At 45.2% G+C, this 24,895-nt stretch overlaps 1 protein-coding gene across 1 annotated transcript; it reads right to left on the bottom strand.

Moving 5' to 3' along the window:
- Positions 1-1,269: 1,269 nt before the first annotated feature.
- Positions 1,270-24,322, bottom strand: LOC148517523 (uncharacterized). The gene is made up of 7 exons (XM_088478498.1): positions 24,245-24,322; positions 14,562-14,654; positions 6,071-6,125; positions 4,231-4,364; positions 3,631-3,673; positions 2,506-2,567; positions 1,270-1,356 (listed from the first exon to the last, which is right to left on the bottom strand). Exons 2-7 carry the CDS (start codon positions 14,631-14,633, stop codon positions 1,297-1,299), a joined length of 426 nt encoding a protein of 141 aa, XP_088334624.1. The 5' UTR covers positions 14,634-14,654; positions 24,245-24,322; the 3' UTR covers positions 1,270-1,296.
- Positions 24,323-24,895: the final 573 nt, after the last annotated feature.

The raw sequence follows: 24,895 nt of genomic DNA, 5'->3' as shown, positions 1-24,895 counted from the left end.
ACTAGATTGAATCATCCTTTCATAAGACTGACAAAACAGAACATTTCTTTTCCATTTGGGAAAGTTTTATTGACACTTTACATGATGATCTTAAAAAACAAATTCGGTGTTGCTTTAAATCTACATTGTGGTAGGAGACCAGGATGCTGCTTCAAGACCTCCAAATAACTTTCATTTTATGTCTAGCGTTGGAGTTCTGACCCAGGCGTGAGTTACTCATTCTTCATTCTTTTCTTTTATTCTTCCTTCCTTTTTCTCTTTTGTTTCTTTCTTACTTTTCCTTCTACTTCATCTCCGTTTCCTTTCTTTTTGCTTTCTTTCTATTCTCCGTTCCACTTGGGACTTGTGGATGAAGCCCTTCATTCACTTTGCCAGGATTCGAGGGTGGTCTATCTGTTGAAATCAGACCACTACATTTTAGCCACCGTGCAAATAAAAACAAAAAACAAATTTTGTTATTTTAGCTGTTTTTATGCTTTTTTCCAAAAAAATACAGATCCAAAACACAAAACACGGAAGGGTTTTTTTTTTTCAAAACCAATCCAGATCCAAAACACGAAGAAAGATGCAAAACAAAAACACAAAATACGAAAAGTGGCCGGTGCACCCTCCTAGTTACAGATAATGATTATTTTAGACAACAATAAGATTATATACAGAATGTTCTTTAATATTTTGTATGCTTCTTTACTATGTATGTTAATCTGTAATACTATTAATGTAATACTGAAATTATTTTATGTGTATTGGTTCACCAAGATATTGATATTTTATTTCTATTGTACTAAGTGTCCTGTTTACTTTTCCTCTATGTACAATGTGATAGTTTGATATTGTAACCAGTATATCTCTATGGTATTTATATCTTTGTTTTTGGTATACTCTTTCAGCTCTATATAAAACAAGAAATATGAAACATATTCTTGATGTATAATGTACCATATTTACTGTGTTTTCAATAAAAACATTTTTGAAAAAACCAACAGAACAAAGTCCAAGGGATATATTTTTAAAGGTCGATTATAACTCTATCTAAATCAATCTTGTGTTTCAGGGGCTAAATCGCACATTTACTAACAGACAATTTTTATACTGATTTTTAAATGTTAGTAAATGTGTGATTTAGCCCTTGAAACACAAGATTGATTTAGATTTAAAAATCAATCAAAATCAATTAAAATCGCCCTTTAGTAAATTTACCCCCAACATCTGTACGTCAGTTATGTGTTTGCCATTACTTCTCATAGGAGTTAGTACCTTTATATGCATCCTGACTGTATCACATGGCTGAGCAGCTTATCCTGGTGTCTGGGCAGGTGATGTAGCTGCAGCCGCTTTCAGCGCTTCCACGGTGTTCTACAAAGAGAAGCAGATACTGTGTCACACCCTCTCAGTCACATCACGTCATCTAGTGGAGCAGATACTCGGTCACACCCTCTCAGTCAAATTAGGCTATCTAGTGGAGCAGATACTGTATCACATCCTCTCAGTCACATTAGGCCATCTAGTGAAGCAGATACTGTGTCACACCCTCTCAGTCACATCACCTCATCTAGTGGAGCAGATACTGTGTCACACCCTCTCAGTCACATTAGGCTATCTAGTGGAGCAGATACTGTGTCACATCCTCTCAGTCACATTAGGCCATCTAGTGGAGCAGATACTGTGTCACACCCTCTCAGTCACATCACCTCATCTAGTGGAGCAGATACTGTGTCACACCCTCTCAGTCACATTAGGCTATCTAGTGGAGCAGATACTGTGTCACATCCTCTCAGTCACATTAGGCCATCTAGTGGAGCAGATACTGTATCACATCCTCTCAGTCACATTAGGCCATCTAGTGGAGCAGATACTGTATCACACCCTCTCAGTCACATCACGCCATCTAGTGGAGCAGATACTGTGTCACACCCTCTCAGTCACATTATGCCATCTAGTGGAGCAGATACTGTGTCACACCCTCTCAGTCATATCACACCATCTAGTGGAGCAGACTGGCAGCTGTGATTATTACATATATAATCTGTTATAAGAGAAATCCACATAGCTAAGCTCACAGCTACAATACTTCTCCTTGAACAAAAAGAACATTGTAATATATTGTGGCCTATGTGACCCTAACCAATCCCATGCTCATCACTTATACAGTGGGATATATACAGATTACAGGGCGCCCTGCTACCACCTGCCAACCTAACTCCTGCCAGGGCTAGATGCATGACACATCGTTGCAGCCTGCCGTACAATATCTAAGTACTAGATACTGAACCTATATACTTGGCAAAGGCCACAGGTAGGTATACTAGTACATTACAATGACCTGAAGGAGTATTACTTCACATAGAACTGTTTTGTTTTTTTCTATGTATTAGCAATTGCCCAGATTGTCTTTAAATAACTTGTCTACATAATAAATGAGCCAATTAGTAGAGTTGGGTAATAACCCCACCAGGTGCTGCTGGGAAAGTGCCCTGACTGTGCAATAATAGGTGTAACACAAACCCTAAGGGAGGTGATGGTCCTGTTATATTCAGTCATCTCCTGCAGGTGTTCTGTCTGAAGCGCTATAGGGATAAGGAGTACAGTTACATAGTAGGTCAGAGGACAAACACACACAGACCACAGCCTCCAGCATGGCCCCTTCCACCAGGTACACAGTGCTCCTGTACATCCCACGCAATGGATGACTGCACTCACCTGGGATAGACGCCCTTCTCGGCAATTAGTTCAGCACCAGTGACTGCAATCATACCTGGTTTGGGAAGTGCTGTTTAGCTGGAGAAACCAATAACATTTGTTCCCCTATACTGGCCAGTAAAGTGCTGATAAATCACAGTGTTCTCCACCTCTTCCCATGTACCTGAAGCCCACGCAGGTGGCAATGAGGGCTGTCTGCAGATGGCGTTAGCTGCAGGGACCAAACATGGTAAATCTGACCAGGCCTCCATAGAAACCTATGGGGGGTGCGGCTGCTCTGGAAATAGAGAGACCGAAGCCTATATGGAGATAGCTGCTGTGTTCACTCCATGTGGGATGACAGCTAAATACGGGTGTTTTCATGGGATATAACACAATTATTATTTGACAAATAGGTCCCTATATCAACTGGTGACCAGCACCAGAAGGACTCAGTGATGTCACTGGTAACCAGCGCCTGATGGGAACATACATCAGGCCTCAGTGATGTCACTGGTAACCAGCGCCTGATGGGCACATAGGTCAGGCCTCAGTGAGGTCACTGGTAACCAGAGCCTAATGGGCACAGGTCAGGTCTCAGTGAGGTCACTGGTAACCAGAGCCTGATGGGCACAGGTCAGGCCTCAGTGAGGTCACTGGTAACCACAGCCTGATGGGCACATAGGTCAGGCCTCAGTGAGGTCACTGGTAACCAGAGCATGATGGGCACAGGTCAGGCCTCAGTGAGGTCACTGGTAACCAGAGCCTGATGGGCACAGGTCAGGCCTCAGTGATGTCACTGGTAACCAGAGCCTGATGGGCACATAAGACAGGTGTCAGTGATGTTACATGCTCCTAGTAACATTATAGGAAGGAAAATATTGCTTAGCAAACTCAGATAACACGTCACCTATATGTGGCACAACAAAAATATACCTGCTATCTCCTTACCTGCACACGCCCTCTCCACCGCAATCTCCTGATCCATAACAGCCTGCAATACACAAAGTGTGGAATAATGTTTACAGTTTAAATGCAGTAACATAATATATATTATTAGTTATAATCTTATTATAAAATAACACCTGTTGGTAAGTATCCTAACCCTACTCCTAACCTCCCTCCTAGTGCCTAAACCTAACCCCCCCAGTGCCTTACCCTAACCCCCCCCCTATTGCCTAACCCCTAACCCTCCCCCTAACCCTACTACTTACTGTCGGGATGCCGACGGTCGGGATTCTGACTGGTGTCAGGACTCCGACACCAGCTATCAGAGCGCCAGCATCTCGACAGCCGGGATTTCATCTGCATCCCCCCTCATCTAGCTTTGTCCCCCCTAGAAGCATAGCTAAGTGAGGGCACTCTGTATGTACGGTCTAATTAGGCGAGAAGCTCTTAGGGCCACAAAAGGTCCATAGGGACTAAACTAGTGCAAATAAGCTCTCAGGGAAATTAAGGAGGCGCTTGGGCCAAGTGTAATTCACCATCTACTAATCTTGCCCTCTTCTACCTAAAGAGAAAACACTATGTATAGATAGATCTGCATCTGACCTGTTCCCGCAGCTGCCTCATCTCCTCTCTCAGCAGGGTCTCTTGAAGCTGGTGGGCCTTGTGCATTGAGTACATCTCCTCACAGTTCTGCACAATGAGAGCGAGGATTTCTCTCTCCTGTTGCTGGAATTTATCTGTGTATTAGGACAAGAGAGTATCAGACTGAGCCATCATACTCCATAATATGTTTTATTTGTTTCTAATGAAATACAACAATCTACACAGCGCTACAAAAAACAGAGGCAATGTTCTGAGGCGCAATACAGAGGACATTACCTGTCACTCATGTTAGTCACGCAAACAAAACAGTGGGCACTTCCATACAGATTCGGTGAGCCATATAAGGTGGTGTTTTATCCAGATTGCCTAAATGGTGCATGACCTTGTTCACAACGTGTCACAATCTGATAACATCTGTTCCAAGCCAGGGCACATCCTCCACTCTTTACATGGCTTAGTACATCTCTCCCTATGTTCTATATCTACAAAATACTCCTCAGGCAAACGCAAACCAAGTAGACCATTAAAATCAACATTTTCTTAAAGGGATTGTCTATCTTCACAGGGCACCTACTCTGTAAGGATGGAACATGGACCCTTTCAGAGAATGTCCCTTCTTTACAGCCCAACTCCTATCAGTATGTTAGCCCTGTACAGCAGCAGGGAGAGTACAGGTCACGTGGAGTAGATGGACTCCAAAGGGGGTCATTCAAATAAAGGTAAATGGCCACCTAGCATCTCACGGTGTCAGGTTGCGTTCGCATGTAAATATTACGGTAGACTGAACATCGTTAGATTCCTGTGTACCTCTATGAGATGCAGGGAAAAACCACATCAAGTCACATAGACTCTATAACATATCCAATAAGGACCTGTAGGGACGGCTGTCAGAGACAGGTGGCAGCAGCTGTAATGGCATTTTCCAATCCCCATATATAAATGATCATTGTTTTGTTTTTGTTGTTTTTTTTTAAATCTCCTCTTAAATCCATATACAGGTTGAGTCTCCCATATCCAAATATTCCGAAATACGGAATAATTTTGGCATGACTGAGATAATGAAACCTTTGATTTTTGATGGTTTAATGTACACAAACTTTGTCTAAAGGCACAAATTATTTAAATTATTATATAAAATTACCTTCAGGCTATGTGTAGAAGGTGTATATGAAACATAACTGAATTTCATGTATGTACACAAAGTTTGCTTGAGCCACAAAATCATTAAAAATATTGTATAAAATTACCTACAGGCTGTGTGTATAAGGTGTATATAACACATAGATGTATTCTGTGTGTATATTGGGGTCCCATTCCCAAGATATTTCGTTATGATATGCAAATAATCCAAAATACGGAATATTCCGTTATCCAAAATACCCCTGGTCCCAAGCATTTTGGATATGGGAGACTCAACCTGTATTACATATATTATATTGCTAGTATAATTGGTTACAGGCCATGCAGTAACATTATACAGATGTACATCAGCTCAGAACATGGATAAGCCATGTTATATGTGCTATATAGAGCGATTTATTACTATTGGGAGGGTGTATAGTTACTGTGATTTGCTTGTCTACATGCAATAGGGATAGGTTGATGGAGCAGGTTATGTCCCATTGGGTTGAGATAAGGAGTGTTGTGGAAGTAGGTGGAGAGCAACTGGTTTTTATTTATTCTGCTAGAATGCTGCTGAATCTGTCCCCTCCTTGTATTACTAGTTAACTGGGAAATACCAACTGGAATGGTACAGAGCAATCATGGCTAAAATCACACACACACACATCTCTCCCTGTCACACGTGTGTACAATATAGAAGGTAAGATGATTCTCTTACCGGTCAGCTCCTTAATTTTCTGAGCCTGTTCCGCCAACTGGGCCCCACGGCGGCTCTAAGAGAGAGAGAATAATGTATTTACAGCATTAGTTATATTACACAGACATTACCCTGGGGCCCTTCTCATGTGTAGGTGTAAGCAGTGTGATAGAGAATGACACTTCCTCATTAGTGCCCCACGTTACAGGCATACAGGGACATGAGCTGGGCTTCTTAGAGACTAGAACAACCATTTATATTTCTGCTCTTCTTCCCATTTTAATGGATCTGCAACTGGTATTATAAGCCAAGGGCTGACCTCTTATCGCAGCCAGTCAGCAATGTTACAGCAATGCCATAAATAATAATGATACATAGCACCTTAGTGGTCAGACTTGGGCACAGATGCCTCCCAACATTTACACCTACTAAATTGGGATAAACCCCACCCTCTATGCCCAGAAACGCCCACTTTCAGCTGAGCTCCGCCCCACTGAGATCCATGAAAAATCCTAATGGTGCAAACAACAGAGTATAACAAATAACAATAACAGCGCACTTACCTTTCTCCTAAAGCAGGGCCAGCGAAACTTAAATGGGAAACAGCTCATGACTGCACCCAACGCCTCCTCCCTACTCTCTCCTCCCTCCTCCCTACTCTCTCCTCTCCTACCACTATATACACTAAAATACTAATATACTAAACTAAAGATATTCCTAAACCTATACGAAAAAGAAAACTGCCTAAAACTTGACACTAAGAAACTACTAGAGATACTAAAATAACTAAAGAAAAAAGCTAAAACTATACTAAACTATGCTAAAAAGCTAAAACTATACTAAACTATGCTAAAAAGATAAAACTATAATAAAACTATAATAACTAAAACCCAACTATCAATAACACCACCAGCTCCAGACAACGCTTCCTGCTCTAGGGGGGACCACGCAACAGGATAAGCTGTAGTGTCCTGCCCTTGGTTACCACTTATTGTGTAACAATGGGTCATTGTGATGTCATCACACAGACATTAGCAGCAGCCATACAGGCAAATAGTTGTATGAAAGAAAGTATCAGACTGTGATTAGGAGTGAGCAGGGGCAGAATAACAAGAGATATGGTAAGAACTTACATTTGTTATCTCTGTTTCTACGAAGTCCATAGGGTCCACAGGGTTGACTTTGGGGTATAGGTTGGGAACCAAATCCGGGCACCACGCAGTTAAAGCTTTTAGCTTCCAGGATGCACTTGGGTCCACTCTCCCTATAAACCCACCCCCAGCCAGAGGCACCTCAGTTTGTAAGTAGCCAAAGGCCGGAGGAGGAGAAAAAAAAGAGAGAAAACTGGAACACTCGATAACCATACTCACAGAAATGGGAGACGGAAAACCGGTGACCAGTCACACAGCCCATTTGAAGCCAGGTGCGTCAGGGCGGGCGCCCTGTGGACCCTATGGACTTCGTAGAAACAGAGATAACAAAGGTAAGTTCTTACCATATCTCTTGTTTTCTACTTCAGGGTCCATAGGGGGTCCACAGGGTTGACCTTGGGGATGTCCCAAAGCAGTTCAACCAAGGGAGGGGACGCTCCTGTGCTGAGAGGAGAATCCGCCGCCAAAAAGGAAGCATCCTGAGAGGCAAAGGAAAACAATGCCTAGAACCTTAAAAAGGTGTGGACAGAAGACCACGTGGCCACCAAGCAAGGCAAAACAGCCAAGGCGCCACAGCGAGCCACCCAGGAGGGTTACATGGCCCGAGAAAAAACAAGCAGTAACAACAGAAAGGCCTACCCATGGGTAGGCCCCTGAAGAAGACATACGAGGCCGTCCAGCCAACATATGGCCACAGGCCGGCCATCTTTTCCTGTTAAAACCAGAAATCTCAGACCACCAATAAGGAGTCCGATTTCCGTCAGGAACTTGAATGGATCACATAAATCCACAGAGGCCGGACCACAGTCAATGAGGCCACACCAGCCGAGAGGACTGGGGACTGAATGGCCGCACCATAAGTTCCAGAATAATATGGAACCTGAAAATCACTAAGAAGAAACACAGGGTGAGAGCAACTCACACCCTGACAAGATGCCCTCCAGAAGAGGGAGCCACATGAGAACGCTCCCAATTCCGACACTCACCTGGTTGATATAAACTCCCTGATAGAAAGAGAGAAAGCCAAAGCAATAGACCATGTAATGGCTATCACAACCAGCGGTTCCATTAACTTTCCCCGGAGTTAATGAAGAACCACTCCTAACTCCCAAGGAGTCCCTAGGGAGGACAAATGGAGGCATAATCCAGAAAACACTCCAAAGGATGAACTGGATATCAGAGCGGAGCAATTCCATAACCTAATCATACTGACAGTGTAGAGATCTGCACTGTCAGGAAGGCCAGGCCGAGGGTGAAACCCAAGCCAGCCGGAAGGAATGCCAGAATATCTGGAAATCCTGGACACCAGAGGATCGTATCGATAGGTATAATACCATAAGAATTATGGCTGCCACAGTTTGTGGTAGGTCCCAGCAAAAGCTGATCCATGTGCTCCAATCATTCCAACGATGACAAAGCCATGGAAGCCGTAAGACCACTGTAGGGACGTAGTCAAAGACAAACGACCCAGGTCCAAGGCAAACCCCAGGACCCTGAGACAACAGGTCTGGGTAGTGAAGCATCAGGAATGGAGTATCGATGGAGAGACTCCGAAAAAACAAGTACCCCTGACATCTGGGGCAATCAGGAGCCACCAGCAGGAAAGCATCTCTGTCTCGATTGAAACACTTCCCTCGAGGAAGAATGGAGACTGGAGAACACAGGTACGCAAATTGGAAGAACCCCTTCACCGACAAAGAGTCACTGAAGGTTGCTTCAGAATCCCCAGAGTTGGACTGTAACACCATAGTGTGATAGAGTCAGAAGGCCATGAATGTCACCTCAGGAGGGCCCCCCCCCTGCTCACCAGGAGATGAAACCTCTCTTGGGGAAGAGACTAGTCCCCGGGATGCACGTCGTAACGGCTGAGGACTCCCGCTTCCCAATGGAGAGCACCTGAAATGAACACTGTCGAGATGGTCGGGAGGAGACCCTCAGACAATGTCCGAATGTATGACATACCTGACATTGCCACCCAACGAACAGTACTGCTAAAAAGGAAGCTACTGTTCTGACCCTGTCGGACTGAACTTTTTCAGGTTCACCGGGAAACAAGGGCTATGCCAGAGTGAAGGCCCAAGACAGGCTAAAGTTCCAACAAGTTAATTGACAGGGTGGAATCGACAGACATCCAATTGCACTGAAATGGATGCGAACCAGACACTGTCCTTAGCAAAGAATACCCTGGACGAGATGGTCATAGTCACCCGAAAAGGGACAGACTTGGCTCCGGGGAGAGCAGCATCATTTGAACAGTGATCAGACAGGAAAAAAAAACCTGGTTCCATCTGGAGATAAGCCAATTATGGAAAGGCCTGGAATGGAACTAAGCCCATTCCACCCTTCCAAAGGCAGAAACTGAATAGTGGACCATGCATCCCAGAGTGCAAAGACATATGTCAACTGCGCAGACATCCATGTACTCCTAATGGAAGAGTGGAGATGCCGTCTTACGCCAGAAGAATTCTCAGATTCTGAGAATCCAGCAGGGCTCCTAGGTGAAGAATACCCAGAGAGGGATGCAGGGAGGACTTTTTCCCCATTGATTAAACTTCTGCACCCTGAAGAAGCCACAGTCAACCTGACCCGGCTGTAAAGTACCCCGGTGATCCTGCTAAGAGCAGGAGGCCATCCAGGTACAGGAGCATTGGGATATACTGAACAGAAGAACTGTCAGAAAATCCAAAACGCTGGTAAACCCCTGTGGGGCTAAGAACAGTCCCAACAGGCAGAGCCCGAAAACCGTAAGTGCTGTGATACAGCAAACCTCAGTCCATGCTGAGGCAAGGTCTCTGTAAGTGCCCATAGGCACGCGTCCTGTATATCCAGTGATACCATAAAGTCCCCAGGTTCCAAACATAGTATGATGGAGCATAGGGATTGCCTCCTGAGCCCAGGTAGCTTTAGGAACTGGTTCAGGGAATTGAGACAGAGAATAGGCCAAAGAGGACCATTCAGCCACCGCACCAGAAAGAAAGCAGAACAACCAGTCCCTCGCTGAGAAAGTGGGGATGGCCCAATTAGCTCCGCTTACCCCAACAACTGTATAGCTTTCTGGATTCGTAAGGCCCTGTTCGGGTCCGAATAAGGGCCTGCGTACCATCACATGGAATTAGGCCGCCTGAGCAAAGAGAGGGCGTACCCTCCTACCCACGTAGCCGCGGCAACTAGACACTAGTACCGGGCGAACTGAGAAAATTGCCATCTCCCAGTGGTAGGCCTGTCTCGTCATGCTGACGATATATCCGTAGGTTCAGAAGCAGGATCGGCTGGCAGTCCAGGCCTGCTCGGTTGAAGAAACAGACCTTTAGACTGACCCAGAGGACAAAAAGACTTAATAGACTTAGTCTGAGGCCCTGTAGTGGGCATAGCTGAAGGCGGGAAATTTGTACTGCCACGGTCAAGGTCAGGACCCAACAAGATCTACCCTATAGATGGTATCTGCACCTCTGCATTCCCAGAGCGCAGCCATAGGGTATTACGGAGGATACCGTCGCAGCCGGAACTCTGAAAGTTAGAAGACTGGTATCCAATATAGGCATGTCCACCTATGACAACTGCATATATTACATGAGCGACCAAATACATTTGAACCCCAGACGTGTTGGTGGGGAAAAAACATTTCAAATGCATCAGCTCAGTATGCAATAGTATTAACCAACCATGCTATAGCCATGGTAGGATGGGTAACAACCCCTGAAAGCGAGTATACTGATTTCAGGCAGAGTTACCACCTACGGATCAGAAGAATCCGACCACGCAGGAATGGGATGCATAGTAACGTCTGTAATCTGACGAGTAACACGCCCATCCACCCCATGAGGGGCTCGTGATGACCCTCAGGGAATTTGGGACAGGAGGCCAAACACTGTTGTAATACCTCATAACTGACAACAGCCAGAGTCCCGCCATGCAATCCCCCCGCTAGTCAGCAACAGGGAACCAGAAGGCACGCAATACTGAGGGTGTATGATACAGGTGCAGGTCAACATTCACTCTAACCAGAATGGACCTGCCACCAGCCCAAAGCAGGGATAATAATACTTGAAATAGGCTTCCCCCCGTGTAAGAGGGAAAGAGCCCAAAACAGTATCCAGTTCACGCAGAGCCAACTGGGAAGTAACCACAGGGCGTCAACCACGCCAATTTGCGTTTCGTAGAAAACGACATCCACCCAGGGTGGCCGTGGGAATCCCTGCAAGGGGAATGACAGACTATGGTGGCACCAGGGGGATCTCATATACTGCGAAAACCCCCTGCAGGGAGCAGTAGTCTGTGTCACAGGGGAAGAGTGCAAGAAACTGCGAGATACCCTGAGATGAAAAGGGCATTATGGTGAAGTAACCCCCAGGTGAGGTACAACAATGGGGCCCACAGGCGATCCGCAATTGAGAGGATCCCGAGAAAACAAACCTCCCAAGGGGGTCGTGAAAGGGGCCGGCACCAGATGACGCCACACAGAACCCTTTATGAAACAAATCCTCCGCACTAACACCTGCAGCACATGACTTGCAGGATAGCGAAAATGGGTGCAGTATAACGCTCTATCTCCTGGTCAAACATATCTGACCAATCTTGACGGAAATATCAAGCAGTGCTATACTGGTCCTGACTGATGCTAAAATTAGCCGCAGGGACCCATTTTCAGCGTATGCAACACACAGTTCCAACGAAAATGTGGCAACGTGCAGCACGCAACAGTATGTGACAAACCTCACAAATATCAACGAGTATATAAATGTGAGGTCTCAGAACCACCCTAAGTACAGCTGTATTAGGGCAGATAAGGAAAAGGGATAGATATACACTGACAGGTGAGAGAATTAAATACAGACAGTCAGCACTAGCATAAGTCACATACCATGCAGATATATACATATATACATAAACATGTGATATAATATACTGCACTATTACACTGCATTCAACTTACCCAGATTCAGTGTCTGGGAAGGCTACAGCGCTGTGTACACTGACCTGATGGTGAGGTACGCCTGGGGACTGGACTCACTGCCATCTCCGGAGCTCTGCTGCTGCACCACAAGAAAATGGCCGCTGGAGACCTCAGAAGAAGCGTGGCCCGCGGAGAAAGCAGCTCAGCGACGCCAGACTATACATACTGAAAGGCGCGCTGAGCTGAGGGGAGGAGCCGCTGTAACAGGGAAAGCTTCCTCCCCTGGCCGGCTATTAACCTCCCGGGACGCCGGCTCCCAGCGCCGATCAGTAAGTCCCTGGTGGTCTAGTGGACACACGGGGTATGGGGGGCCAGCCGCCACTGCCGGCGCCTCCGGTCTGTCCCCGGAGACCGGAGGCACAGGACTGCATATTAAATGCGCGGATCACCGCAAGCGGTGATCTGCGACCTTACCTGCTGCCCGTAGATCCGGCAGCAGTCCTGGGCGCCCGCAGAGTCCGGCTAGTACAGACTCTGGGGTCCCGCTGAGATCCCCAGATCTGTACTGGCGTCTCAGCGCCGGCGGGGTGACGGAGCGGCAGCTTAGACGTCCTATGGACAGTCCGACGCTGCCGCTCTGAAAGTCCAAAGTAAAAATAAAAAAACTCTGTACTTAGAAAAAATAAAGCTTAGGGGCTGCTAATCAGCTCCCCACTGCACTAAACGGTGACCCGACTCCGGCCGGGTACAACTTAAACTGAGGTGCCTCTGGCTGGGGGTGGGGTTATAGGGAGAGTGGACCCAAGTGCATCCTGGGAGCTAAAAGCTTTAACTGCGTGGTGCCCGGATTTGGTTCCCAACCTATACCCCAAGGTCAACCCTGTGGACCCCCTATGGACCCTGAAGTAGAAAGCATACTGCCCAACTGCCCCAAGTTACAATGCCTGAAAGGGACAATATTTCAACCAGATCGGGCATAGTTTGGCAGATTGGGGAGGGCTTATTTTGTTCCAATGTAACATGTCTGAATGTTGCGCAGTGGATCAGGCAGTGGCAAGCATCATAGTAAAGTTTGGGTAGGGGCTTGGTGATGCTGTTCCAACCTCCCAGGACACACACTGTGCCCTCAGAAGGCCAGAATGAGCACCTCTTCTGATAATGTGCAGCTCTGTACTGGCAGGGGCATATCTAGGCTGTCACCCAGGGAAAATACTTACCATCACCCCAACCCTGCAAATCAAAATAAATAGCGATGAGAGGTGCATTATAAAGGCAGTGATGGCTGTTATACAATGCAGTAATGCAGAGCCAGAGTGACAACAGTGCAGCTGGGGCAGTTGCCAAGGCGCCTCAACATACCAGGGCCAAACACACAATCACCAGTGTGGGGGGCATATTAGGATTGAGGATTCTGTGTGGCATAATGGGAACTGGGGGCACTACACTGTGTATAACACACTTGTGGTACTGGGAGTATTTATACGTTAAAATTGTCAATAAGATATACTGACAATGTTATTAAAAAACTATATCAGTAGGGGCCTCAACAACTTGGCTACTCTGGGGCCCCACAAACATTAATCTGGACCTACAATTACCAGCAATACATCACTGCTGTAACTAGAAGAGCAGATAACCCCACATTTGGCCATTAACATACACCTCTCCAATATGCCATGTACCCATATACATAAATAACCCGCTTAGCATGCCAGTTGTGTGTAACACTTTCCACAAAGATTTAAAAAATATATTTTTTGCTTAGAACAAGACTATTCTATGCTGCCAAACACCCTGTTCTGGAATATAGAATGAGTGTGTGAGGGTTGTACACAAGTCTGAGCCTGAGTGCTTGGCTTGGAGTCTACTTTACAGACAAGTGATGACAATAACTGACCAAGTATAACTGACATGCTATTCTTTACTATTAGTATTAGCAATATCAGTGACCCAGTCCAAGGCATTTTACATGGGACTGGCCCTGGCGAGCAAATGTCACCCGTCCCTGATGTAAAACCATTTGTGACTTATTTGTGACCAGAGGTGGAGTGTGGATGCCACCCAGAGCAAGTGAATGCTACAGTACCCAGTGTCCCATTCTGTGTGGGGACGGGGCCAGGCCGGCACACAGAGGCGTTCAAATAGTAAAGAAAAAATATATATGAGGGGCAGTGTGGAACTGGGGCATGAAGGGCCCACTGGTATAATGCAATGGTAGAAGAACATGAGGAGCACAGCTGGTGGTACATGGGCACAAGCACACAGTACATGCTGTATGAGCAGTGCCCATTTCTTAAGGTGCATTCAGGTACCAGGAATGGTGAAACTGCCCATGTAACCTATGGCTCTACAGTTATTTTGGAGTTCCAGCTTGGCATCTGACAGGACATGCTGTGCTTTATAGTTCCACAACACTGAAAACTAGATACATTGAAAAAAGTAGTGTCATTAGCTGAAAGCCACCTACCTTGCAGCGTGCATTGTGGCTGGTCTTCCCCTCTGTAGCGTCTCTGGGGCAGTGCAGGAGAGCGGAGCCCATCCACGTGGGAAGCTGCCATCGCTATAGACATATAAGGACATATGTTATGTAATTGCAAATCTGATATTTTATGTTCTCTCACTATAATAAAAAATACACATTACAAGAACTCTATAGTGAAATCTCTAATATAACAGGCAGAAAAAAAATAGTAATATATAACCAACAATCATTTAAATATTTAAGGAAAATCCTAAAGTAGTGAATTAAATGATGTTGGTGGTTCAACCCTAAATTTTGGTATGCAAAGTACACCCAAGGAAGTTTTTGCAGATTGCAAAAAAAACCAAAACATTTTTGGGGACACTCTAGTGTAAACGAGATAATTAGGTTTTAATGTAGAAATTAAAACATTTATTCATTTATCTTAAAAAAGGTTTGGAGATATTACTCCCTTAGTGAGTGGTTGAAGGTGTTCCTCACTCAGACAAAACAAAAAAAAGTGACAAATATTAAAATCAATAAATGCCATAAATGATAAAGTTACAAAATATATGTTTGAGATATAAATGGCAATACCTTATTCAAATTAGGCAAAAATATTATATATAAAAGTATAAAGCATTGGTACTGATAATTAGGAGATATTATATACATATTTTATAGATTGACAAAGCCTCCGTTGGACAGGTGAAATGTGCATCTTTCAATCAGTCTGGTCCTGACTGTACAATTAGATGTATCATACTATTTGTAGATTGTACAGCACTTTGGGAATCACAAATCATCCCAGGTATTTCATTTATCAGATGCTTTCATCTGCACAGACTGCGCCTCCCTGCAATGCTATTAGCAACAGGGTCCACTCTAATAAAGTAATCTCTCCAACCCTTATTATTAGGGATGTGCAGGCTCGGTTCCGTTCGGTTTTTTTCCCCGAATCTTATTGGGTTTCAGCTGTCACGAGTTTTGGATAGCCAATAAGATTCGGTAAAAAAAAACCGAACGGAACCGAGCCTGCACATCCCTACTTATTATAAGATAAATGAATAAAGTATATGTTATCATTTCTACATTAAACATAATACATCAGAGTGTTTGTTATACAAGTGTGTCCCCAAAAAATGTTTTTCTTTTTTATTTTGCAATCTGCCAAAACATCCCTATGGGTAGGGGTGCCAAGAAGGGGGAGGGTGGATACTAGTTACCCGGGACAGGGCTTGTTGGAGGGGCACGGTGGGGGCCCAGGTCTGACACCACTCCCCTCCCCCTTACTTGTCAGCAGCCCAGGACATGCTGCTTTGTGCTGGGCTGCAGTCTTCTCTGCCTGTGGGGATAGCAATCACACTGATCACGCCCTCCCTGTGTTTGCGCTGGGCTGAGGGGCTCACGGCGCTTCCCTCCAAAGTGCACATGCGCAGTAAATATCCTGCACATCGATCAAACATCGTATTTGTGTGTAAACCATTGGGTTTATGTACAACTCTAAATCGGCCCACATTCCCACTATCAGAGACAAAATAATATTTTAGGCTGAATCATTCATTTTAAACAAGCACTGATTGAAGGACTGTGCAAAGATGAGCGTGTGGTTATAGTTTTGTGTGTGCATACATGGAATTTGTTGTGATGCAGGGAGGAGATTGATCACTGAGCTGGTAGCACAAATGACTATGAGGCATAGCTGCCTATCTTTTCATTGTCCTCCCTGGGAGAAGCCTGGGGAGGACAAGCAGATGGGCTGTGATGCGGGCGGAGCCTGACGGGTCACATTATTAAGCCTGCCTCCTTCACTGCAAATTGCCGCGCTTGGCCTAAATTTATATAGGGGGCAGGGCTAAGTGACACGATTCATGGTGAATCGTGTCATTAAACCCTGCCCCCTACTCGGGTACCCGCGATCGCCGTGGAAAATCTTCCCATTCTGCCCACTTCTCTAGGTAGTGGGCAGAATGCGGGAGAAATGCCTACCCTTCCGGGGTTGCGGGGGGTTACCTGAAAAATCGGGAGCCTCCTGTGAAAACCGGGAGGGTAGGCATGTATGCTATGAGGAGTGCAGGTGTCTAATAGGGACTGGCGGCACCTACTGTATTAGATACACCAGAGAGTGTGGAGTGGAGACTGGTCAGATCTCTGGGCTGGTAACACACAGTGACATGATGTGAGGGGGAGAGCAGGAGTCAGAGCCGGATTAAGGTCTGTGGGGGCCTCTGGGCAACAAATGTGTGGGGCCCCTATCAATTAACACACACACACAGTGGTGGCCAAAATTGCAGACACTTTTTGAAATTTGATAGTTTTTATAAGCATTCAAAGTTGAAAAACTGTTACACTTCATGCAGTGCAATGATTCATATATCAAATGAAAGGAATTTAATGCTGAATTCAACACAATAAACAGAGGTCAAATATTTGCATTACAAGGGAAGTTATGCAGTTAAAACAACACTTAGGGTCACTATCAGTATTTCGTTGGGTATTCTTTATTTTTCAAGACAGCAGCACAGCGACCTGGCATTGAGCCAACCAATGTTTGGAGCTCTTCCTTCTTTATTATGTGGTGCCATGAGACAATTATAGCCTCAATTAATTGTCTTTTATTGGATGGAAGCCTCAGATGTACCAGTTTTTTCAAACCTCTGTTAGTCTTCTCCGTACTGTTCTTGCACTGACAAAAACACAAGTTGTGCTCAGTTCACTGCTAATGGCCGCAGATGACATTCATCTGTCCCTGACGCAAATTTGTTTTATTCTCCTATAATCAACAGCTGTAGTGCACTTTTTCCGTCCTATTTCTTCTTTGTTTTGTATAGATTGTGTTTCCTGCTAGCGTAAACAAAACTTTCGTACTCCTGATGTTGTCACACTCCCACCAACTTCTCTCGCAAGTGCTGCATACGAAAGACCAGTTTCAAGTAACACCACAATCCTGGCTCTCTTCCTGGCTGAGCAGTCACCACTTTGCCTGGATGACATTGTTGTATTTATTTTTTACAACGTCAATAGCACTAAACAATACACACAAACATCCAACCGTATTTGCACTTCAGTAACCAACTTTATTCTGCAAAATGAAGCAGCCAATCTGACCTTTCCCACCTTTGAACATGACCTTGCACCTGCTCATAAACCACTGCTGATTGGTCCTCAGAATGGCGATTCCAATTGGCTAGTAGTAGCTGTTACTACAATCTGCTTCTTGAATCTCACGCATCTGTGCTTCTTTGTCTGACTGAAAGTAGCATAACTTCCCTTGTAATGCAAATATTTAACCTGTTTATTGTGTTGAATTCAGTATTAAATTTCCTTTCATTTGATATATGAATCATTGCACTGCATGAAGTGTAACAGTTAACATTAACATTTCAAAATGTGTCCGCAATTTTGAGAGACAATATATATATATATATATATATATATATATATATATATATCAGGGTGTGTAGTCCAGAAATCTTTCCCATATACTCTATTTAATGTGCTTTATTGCACACCTGAGGGAAAGGAGACGCCCTCAGTCTGGATTAGCACCCCTACCTTATTGGTTTAAAAGCATGGAGTCTTGTAATGAATATGCACACAAGTAATAGGCACAATTCTAGGTAAGTCCTACAAGTTTTATATACTGTAGTGCAACTTTGGTTCATTTTTGGGCCGTGGGTCCCCCTGGATTGCCTTTGTTGATCTGTTTCAGGGCACCGCATTATAACACACTTTTTTTTTTATAACACATTTTAACCCTTCACTGTTTGTTTATTATATATGTACCTCACTTTTTATTTTCATTCTTTATATGCAGTAGCTGCTCCTAACTATCTCTTTCACACTGCACTTTTCTTACTATGGCGGTGCCCTGGGGTGGCTTAGCTGGGCTAGTTTGGGGGGTGTCCTGCGCTCTGGATTTGAATCGTAGTATGTTAGGGACCTACCCTACAGAGGTTACCTGGATATGGTGGGTAGGCCCATAACCTTGGCCAACATTATGCTAAAAACCTCTATTGATTGCAAAATTGTATTGCATTTATATATTATTAATAATTTGGAGTTGTGCACCTGAGATTTGTCTGTTTTTGTGCCTGCAATGTCTCATCAGGTAGCACCTCCCATTATATATATATTCAGGGTGTGCAGTCCAGAAATCTTTCCCATATACTATATATATATATATGTATATATATATATATATATATACACATACATACATACTAGGGGTGTGCACTTTTGTGTTTTGGATCTGGATCTTTCTTCGTGTTTTGGATCTGGATTGGTTTTGCCAAAACCACCCTTCCGTGTTTTGGGTTCTGGGTTTTGTGTTTTGGATCTGTATTTTTTTGAAAAAAAAAAGCATAAAAACAGCTAAAATCACAGAATTTGTGGGTTTTTATGCTCGTATTTAATTGTTAACCTCAATAACCTTCATTTCCACTCATTTCCAGTCTATTCTGAACACCTAACACCTCACAATATTGTTTTTATGGCCAAAAGGTTGCACTGAGGTAGCTGGATGACTATGCTAAGCGACACGAGTGGGCGGCACAAACACGTGGCCCATCTAGGAGTGACACTGCAGTGGCAGACAGGATGGCTGTTTGAAAAACTAGGCCCCAAACAGTACATACTGCAAAGAAAAAAAAGAGGTGCAAGATGGAATTGTCCTTGGGCCCTCCCACCCACCCTTATGGTTGTATAAATAGGACATGCACACTTTAACAAACCAATCATTTTAGCGCCAGGGTCTGCCACATGACTGTGGCTGAAATGATTGGTTCGTTTGGGACCTCTCAAAACAAGCTGGCAATTAATGTGTCCCTACACAAACTGGCTCTACGGAGGCAAGATGTCGTCCTCATCCTCCTCATCAACCGATTCCTTGGATAAAACAGGAAAAAGGGATTTAGGTGTCCCTGGACTGCTTACGGTCTTAGCCAAAGTTTCTGAACTTGACAGTAACTTTTTATGAACGCGCTGCAGGTGCCGTATAAGGGAGGATGTTCCTAGGTGGATAACGTCCCTACCCCTACTTATTTCACCTTTACATATGGTACATATGGCAAGACAGTTGTTGTCCGGATTTGGATAGAAATATTGCCAGACCAAAGAGGTGGAATGTTTGGTCTTCTGCCCAGGCATGACCGTGATGGGCTTTTTCATCCCACGGACAACAACTGTCTCCTCCGGAGCCTGATTTAAACAAACCACATCACCTTCAGAATCCTCCTCGCCAACTTCCTCCTCAGCGCCAGCTACACCAGTATCCTCATTCTGTTGTACTTCAACAGTGACATCTTCAATTTGCATATCAGCAAGTGGACTGTGGGTGCTCCTTTCAGCACTTGCAGGGGGCGTGCAAATGGTGGAAAGAGCCACCTCTTCCCGTCCAGTGCTGGGAAGGTCAGGCATCGTAACCGCCACCACACTTGGGGATTTGTGATATCTTCTTAGAACGCACAGTTCTTCGCTGTGCTTTTGCCAGCTTAACTCGTTTGATTTTTTTAGCGGGAGGAGGGCTTCCATCGTCATGTGAAGCTGAACCACTAGTCATGAACATAGGGAAAGACCTTAGCCGTTCCTTGCCACTCCGTGTCATAAATGGCATATTGGCAAGTTTACGTTTCTCTTCAGATGATTTAAATGTTTTGTTTTAAGGTCATTTTCCTGAACTTTGATTTGGGATTGTATGTGCCCTCTACTATGACATTGGGCATCGGCCTTGGCAGACGACGTTGATGGCATGTTATCGTCTATGTCATGACTAGTGGCAGCAGCTTCAGCACTAGGAGGAAGTGGTTCTTGATCTTTCCCTATTTTATTTTTATCGGAGAAAGTTTGGTCCTCCATTTATGTTATATTGATTTGATATATACGTGCGGCTAAGGCGCACACAAACACAGAAAATATTTTTTTATTTTTGCTGGAGAGTAGTGCACTTTGTGGGTTATACCACCCTTTAAGAAATAAGCCAGCCGGCTCTTTACTTATGGGACACAGGCACACGCTTGGTGCTGTTCCTTTGTTGATGCAGGTGCAGCCACAGTGCACACAATTCACAAACACAGAAAATATTTTTTTATTTTGTTTGGAGTGCCCTTTGGGGGTTACAGCACCCTTTAACGGTCAAGCCAGCCGGCCCTTTACCTATGACACAGGCACTATGCTTGGCACTACTTTGTTGATGCACGTGCGGCTACTGCGCACACAATTCACAAACACAGAAAACATATATTTTGTTATTTTGCTTGGAGTGCCCTTTTGGGGGTTACAGCACCCTTTAGCGGTCAAGCCAGCCAGCCCCTTTACCTATGGGACACAGGCGCACACTTGGCGCTGCTCATTTGTTGATGCACGTGCAGCCACAGTGCACACAATTCACAAACACAAAAAAAAATATTTTTTTATTTTGTTTGGAGTGCCCTTTACCTATGGGACACAGGCGCACGCTTGATCGCTGCTCATTTGTTGATGCACGTGCAGCCACAGTGCACACAATTCACAAACACAGAAAATATATATTTTTTTGCACTTGGGGGAGCACCCCTGATGGACAGAGCACCCCCTGGACAACACTACAGCACCCCTTTAGGACTGGTACACTGCATAGGACTTTGGAGTGAACACAGCCCCTATGGACAACTGACTACACAACACAGTCCAGCCAGCCCCTATTGACTTTGAAGTAGTGGACACAGCCCCTATGGACAACAGCAGCACAGCGCAGCACAACACTGCACTACACTACACAGCCCAGCCAGCCCTAACTCCCACCCTCCCTCCCTCTTCACTGTCCACAGCTGAGTGAGAAAATGGCGCCGACGCGGGTACCTTATATAGGATCCCAAACCTGCGAGACCCGGAGGGCGGGATGATGACGTTTTACCTCGATTTCAGATCCGAGTCAGGCGGGAAAAGTCGAGCCTGACTCGGATCGGTTCGGATTCCGAAATCCGAACCCGCTCACCCCTAATACATACATACATGCGCGCACACACACACACACACACACACACCCACTCTATAGCAGTGATTCCCAACCTCGGTCCTCAAGGCACACTAACAGTCCTGGTTTTAGTGGTATCCATGCTTAAGCACAGATGGTTCAATCAAAATAACTGAGGTACTGATTAAATCACCTGTGCTAAAGTATGGCTATCCTTAAAAACAGGACTGTTAGTGTGCCTTGAGGACCGTGGTTGGGAATGCCTGGTCTATAGACACATATATATATATATATATATATATATATATTATTACAGCTTACTTCTGGTTCCACAGGCAGCAGAGCAGATGGCGCTTAATCACAGGCCGCCGCTCCGTTACAAAAAAAAAAGTTAATCTGGGGCATATGGCAGGGGGCCTCCTATGTGTCGGAGCCCCGGGACGACCGCTCCTGTCGCCCTCCCTATAATCTGGCCCTGGCAGGAGTATAATAGGGTCTGATGGCTGCTGATGTAGGAGATACACCAGAGAGTATGGGGAGGAGACTGGTCAGATCTCTGGGCTGGTAACACACAGTGACATGATGTGAGGGGGAGAGCAGGAGTATAATAGGGGCTGATGGCACCTAACTTCCCGATGGGCAGATACATTTCCCTCATTTGAGGGTGTAGGAGAATAGATTGCTGTAGTGACTGTGCAAGGAGAATATGTGACTCTTTTCTGTAATAAGTGTTTATTACTCACCTGTGCTGATATCTGTAGGGATTTCCTCCTCCTTATGCTGCTGATCACCTCTCACATACGTCTCTTCTCCCTCAATAACTTCTACCTTAATATCTTCACCCTAAGTAACCCACAACATAAAATAACCAATGTCTGATTTCATTAATTCACATTTAGGAGGAAAAAAATCCAGTAAATAAGACACACATAGCTTCTCTATAGATCATATGGTGACAGTCACTTTGGTATTTTGGGAGACCCTAAATCCCAACTACCTACTATGCCCTGTGGGTAACTGTGATTCTCCTCTGTACAACCCTGTGAATAAAGAGGATGGGGGACATCTCTCTGGGGTATCTCTTTTCAGTGTTGGACTGGGGCCATTTTCACATGTATCATTGAACCACATCATGCTAGCAGGATATAGCATTATCTTTATCACAGTATCCCTATGTACGGACTTTATAAAAGATAGCCTCCCAATGTAGCCCCCAAAATGTATCAGGTTAGCCATCACTGCCTTGGCGGATGGTCCTGCAATAAGCCAAGCAAATACTGTACTAGTGTTTTCTCCTGGCTGTAACCTGGCACAGATGTTCTCTATCCATACACCTGGTGCCCAATTCAGAGCCACTCACAAGCGCTGTGCGCTCGCAATCAGCCCAATGTTAATGAACTGCAAATGCGCCGCGTCCGGCACGCGCATGTGCGAGCCCCGCTGAGCGACTGAAGTTCAGTTGCTACGGGGTTCGCAACAAGACGGGGTGGCTGTCGATGGTGATTGACAGCTCTCCCCGTTTTGTGGGCGGGTAGGGGGGGTGGCTGCACAAACGCAGGCGTTCCCTTAGGAACGCCTGCCGTTTGTAGGGCGGACTAACTGACATCACTACTGGGGGGAGGTTAGGTTTAGGCACTGCCAGGGGGACTTAGGGTTAGGCACCCCCTGGGGGACTTAGGGTTAGGCATCACCAAGGGAGGGTTAGCTGACTTACCTGCCTAGTCGGGATTCTTTTTGTTCGGGCTTCCAGCATCGGTATTTCACACCCAACCCGAACAGAGAGCTGTATTTGTATACACAAATGGTTTTTTACCTTTTTCAACTCACGGCATATCGAACAAGATTTTAACTTAGCTAAGTCACGCTATCAGTACCCCATGAGACAAAAACACACCCACACCATTTCCCACAGAAAATGAACACACACATTCGCCCCCACAGGGAAAAAACACACACACATTGGGTCCAACAAGAAAAAAATAAAACACACTGGTCCCCTTAAAATAAAAATACATTAGCCCCCACAGATAAACAAACACTCATTGATTATTGCCCCAGCTCCCCACAACAGATTTAACTGACCTGTTGGTAGTAGTGAAGAGGATCTCCCAGTCCATCCCTGCTCCCAGGTCACTTTTTGTAGATAAGTTACAAAACCTTGCCACGAGTATCGCAAATTGGCATTTCTAAATGAAGCTCGCAATTCTCGGGTGCGCAAATTCACGCTGACTGCCCGGCACGTAGCTGCACATGTAAACAATGACGCCGCTGTCATGAACCAAGTCCCACCCTCCCACAAAAAAGGGCGTGGCTATATATCACCGAGGCCCACCCGGGAATTCCCCGCCTCCCTGGAGACCCAGTCCATGTGTAGGAGACACACAGTGACTGAGTACATTGTGTTAGGTATAAATATTAGATGTTGTTTGTCAAGCTTGTGTTTGTTTTGTGGAACTGGGGTCAGGGAAAAGTCTGTATCGTAGTCTGGAGGAGGGTGGATGAAGCTGGCAGGCCTGAAAAGACCACCTGGCATGAGAAACAGATAGAGTCTGGTATGCTTCCCTGACCGGGAATCGAACCCGGATCTCGGCGTAGAGATGTCGGATCGTATCCACTAAAACACCAAGGACTTTGGTGTTGGTGACAGCATGATATGTGTAGCAGAGAAGAGTGGCAGTAGATTAACCAGGCTGATTACTGGATTGATACTGTAAATAGAAAATTACACTTTCCTTACCTGGTAACTGTAATCCGGAATGCTAGAGTGGCAGAACTTGGCAGAGTAATAACCAGGCTGGAACTGGGATGTCGCTATAGTCCAGGATCTGGGAGCACTCAGATGATAGCAGGACCGGATGCAGACCAAGCACCGGAATGGATGATAGCTGTGGATAACTAGAAGCAGAACCAGTTATACAGGCTATGCTGGAATGCAGAGCAGAGCCAACTATTCAGGATGTCCTGGGCTGCGGACCAGAACCAGCTATGCAGGATGTGCTGGGCTGTGGAGCAGAACAAGCTATGAAGGATGTGCTGGACTGTTGAGCAGAACCAGCTATGTGGGATGTGCTGAGCTGTGGAGCAGAACAAGCTATGCGGGATTTGCTGTAACTTGCAAAAATGGCCGGGAACTCACAAGAGTGATAAAATCCAACTTCATATTTGCAGGGTAGTTCTCAATATGATGGTATATAAAATAGAAACAAATATAATAATTATTATTATTATCCTTTATTTTTATGGCGCCACAACGGCTCCGCAGCGTCTGACAAAGTACAATAACTCTCTCTCTGCTGTCACTTCGGGAATGGCCCAGCGCTTTCTTAGACTTAACATGTCTAAGACTGAGCTGATCATCTTCCCACCCTCTTCCACTACATCACTTCCC

This window comes from Taudactylus pleione, unplaced genomic scaffold (genome assembly GCF_031769625.1).
Source record: "Taudactylus pleione unplaced genomic scaffold, aTauple2 ptg000214l, whole genome shotgun sequence".
Taxonomy (NCBI): domain Eukaryota; kingdom Metazoa; phylum Chordata; class Amphibia; order Anura; family Myobatrachidae; genus Taudactylus; species Taudactylus pleione.
Note: the sequence above shows the minus strand (reverse complement) of the source record. Positions and strands in the feature narration are given on the sequence as shown.

What these genes read in the sequence shown, in the direction of transcription:
- LOC148517523 (XM_088478498.1), bottom strand. Translation starts at nt 14,633, where the DNA reads ATGGGCTCCGCTCTCCTGCACTGCCCCAGAGACGCTACAGAGGGGAAG. An exon ending in TGAGGCAGCTGCGGGAACAG is followed by an intron (nt 3,674 to 4,230) that starts GTCAGATGCAGA and finishes TGTGTATTGCAG; the next exon opens with GCTGTTATGGATCAGGAGAT. An exon ending in GGACCATCACCTCCCTTAGG is followed by an intron (nt 1,357 to 2,505) that starts GTTTGTGTTACA and finishes TTCTCTTTGTAG; the next exon opens with AACACCGTGGAAGCGCTGAA.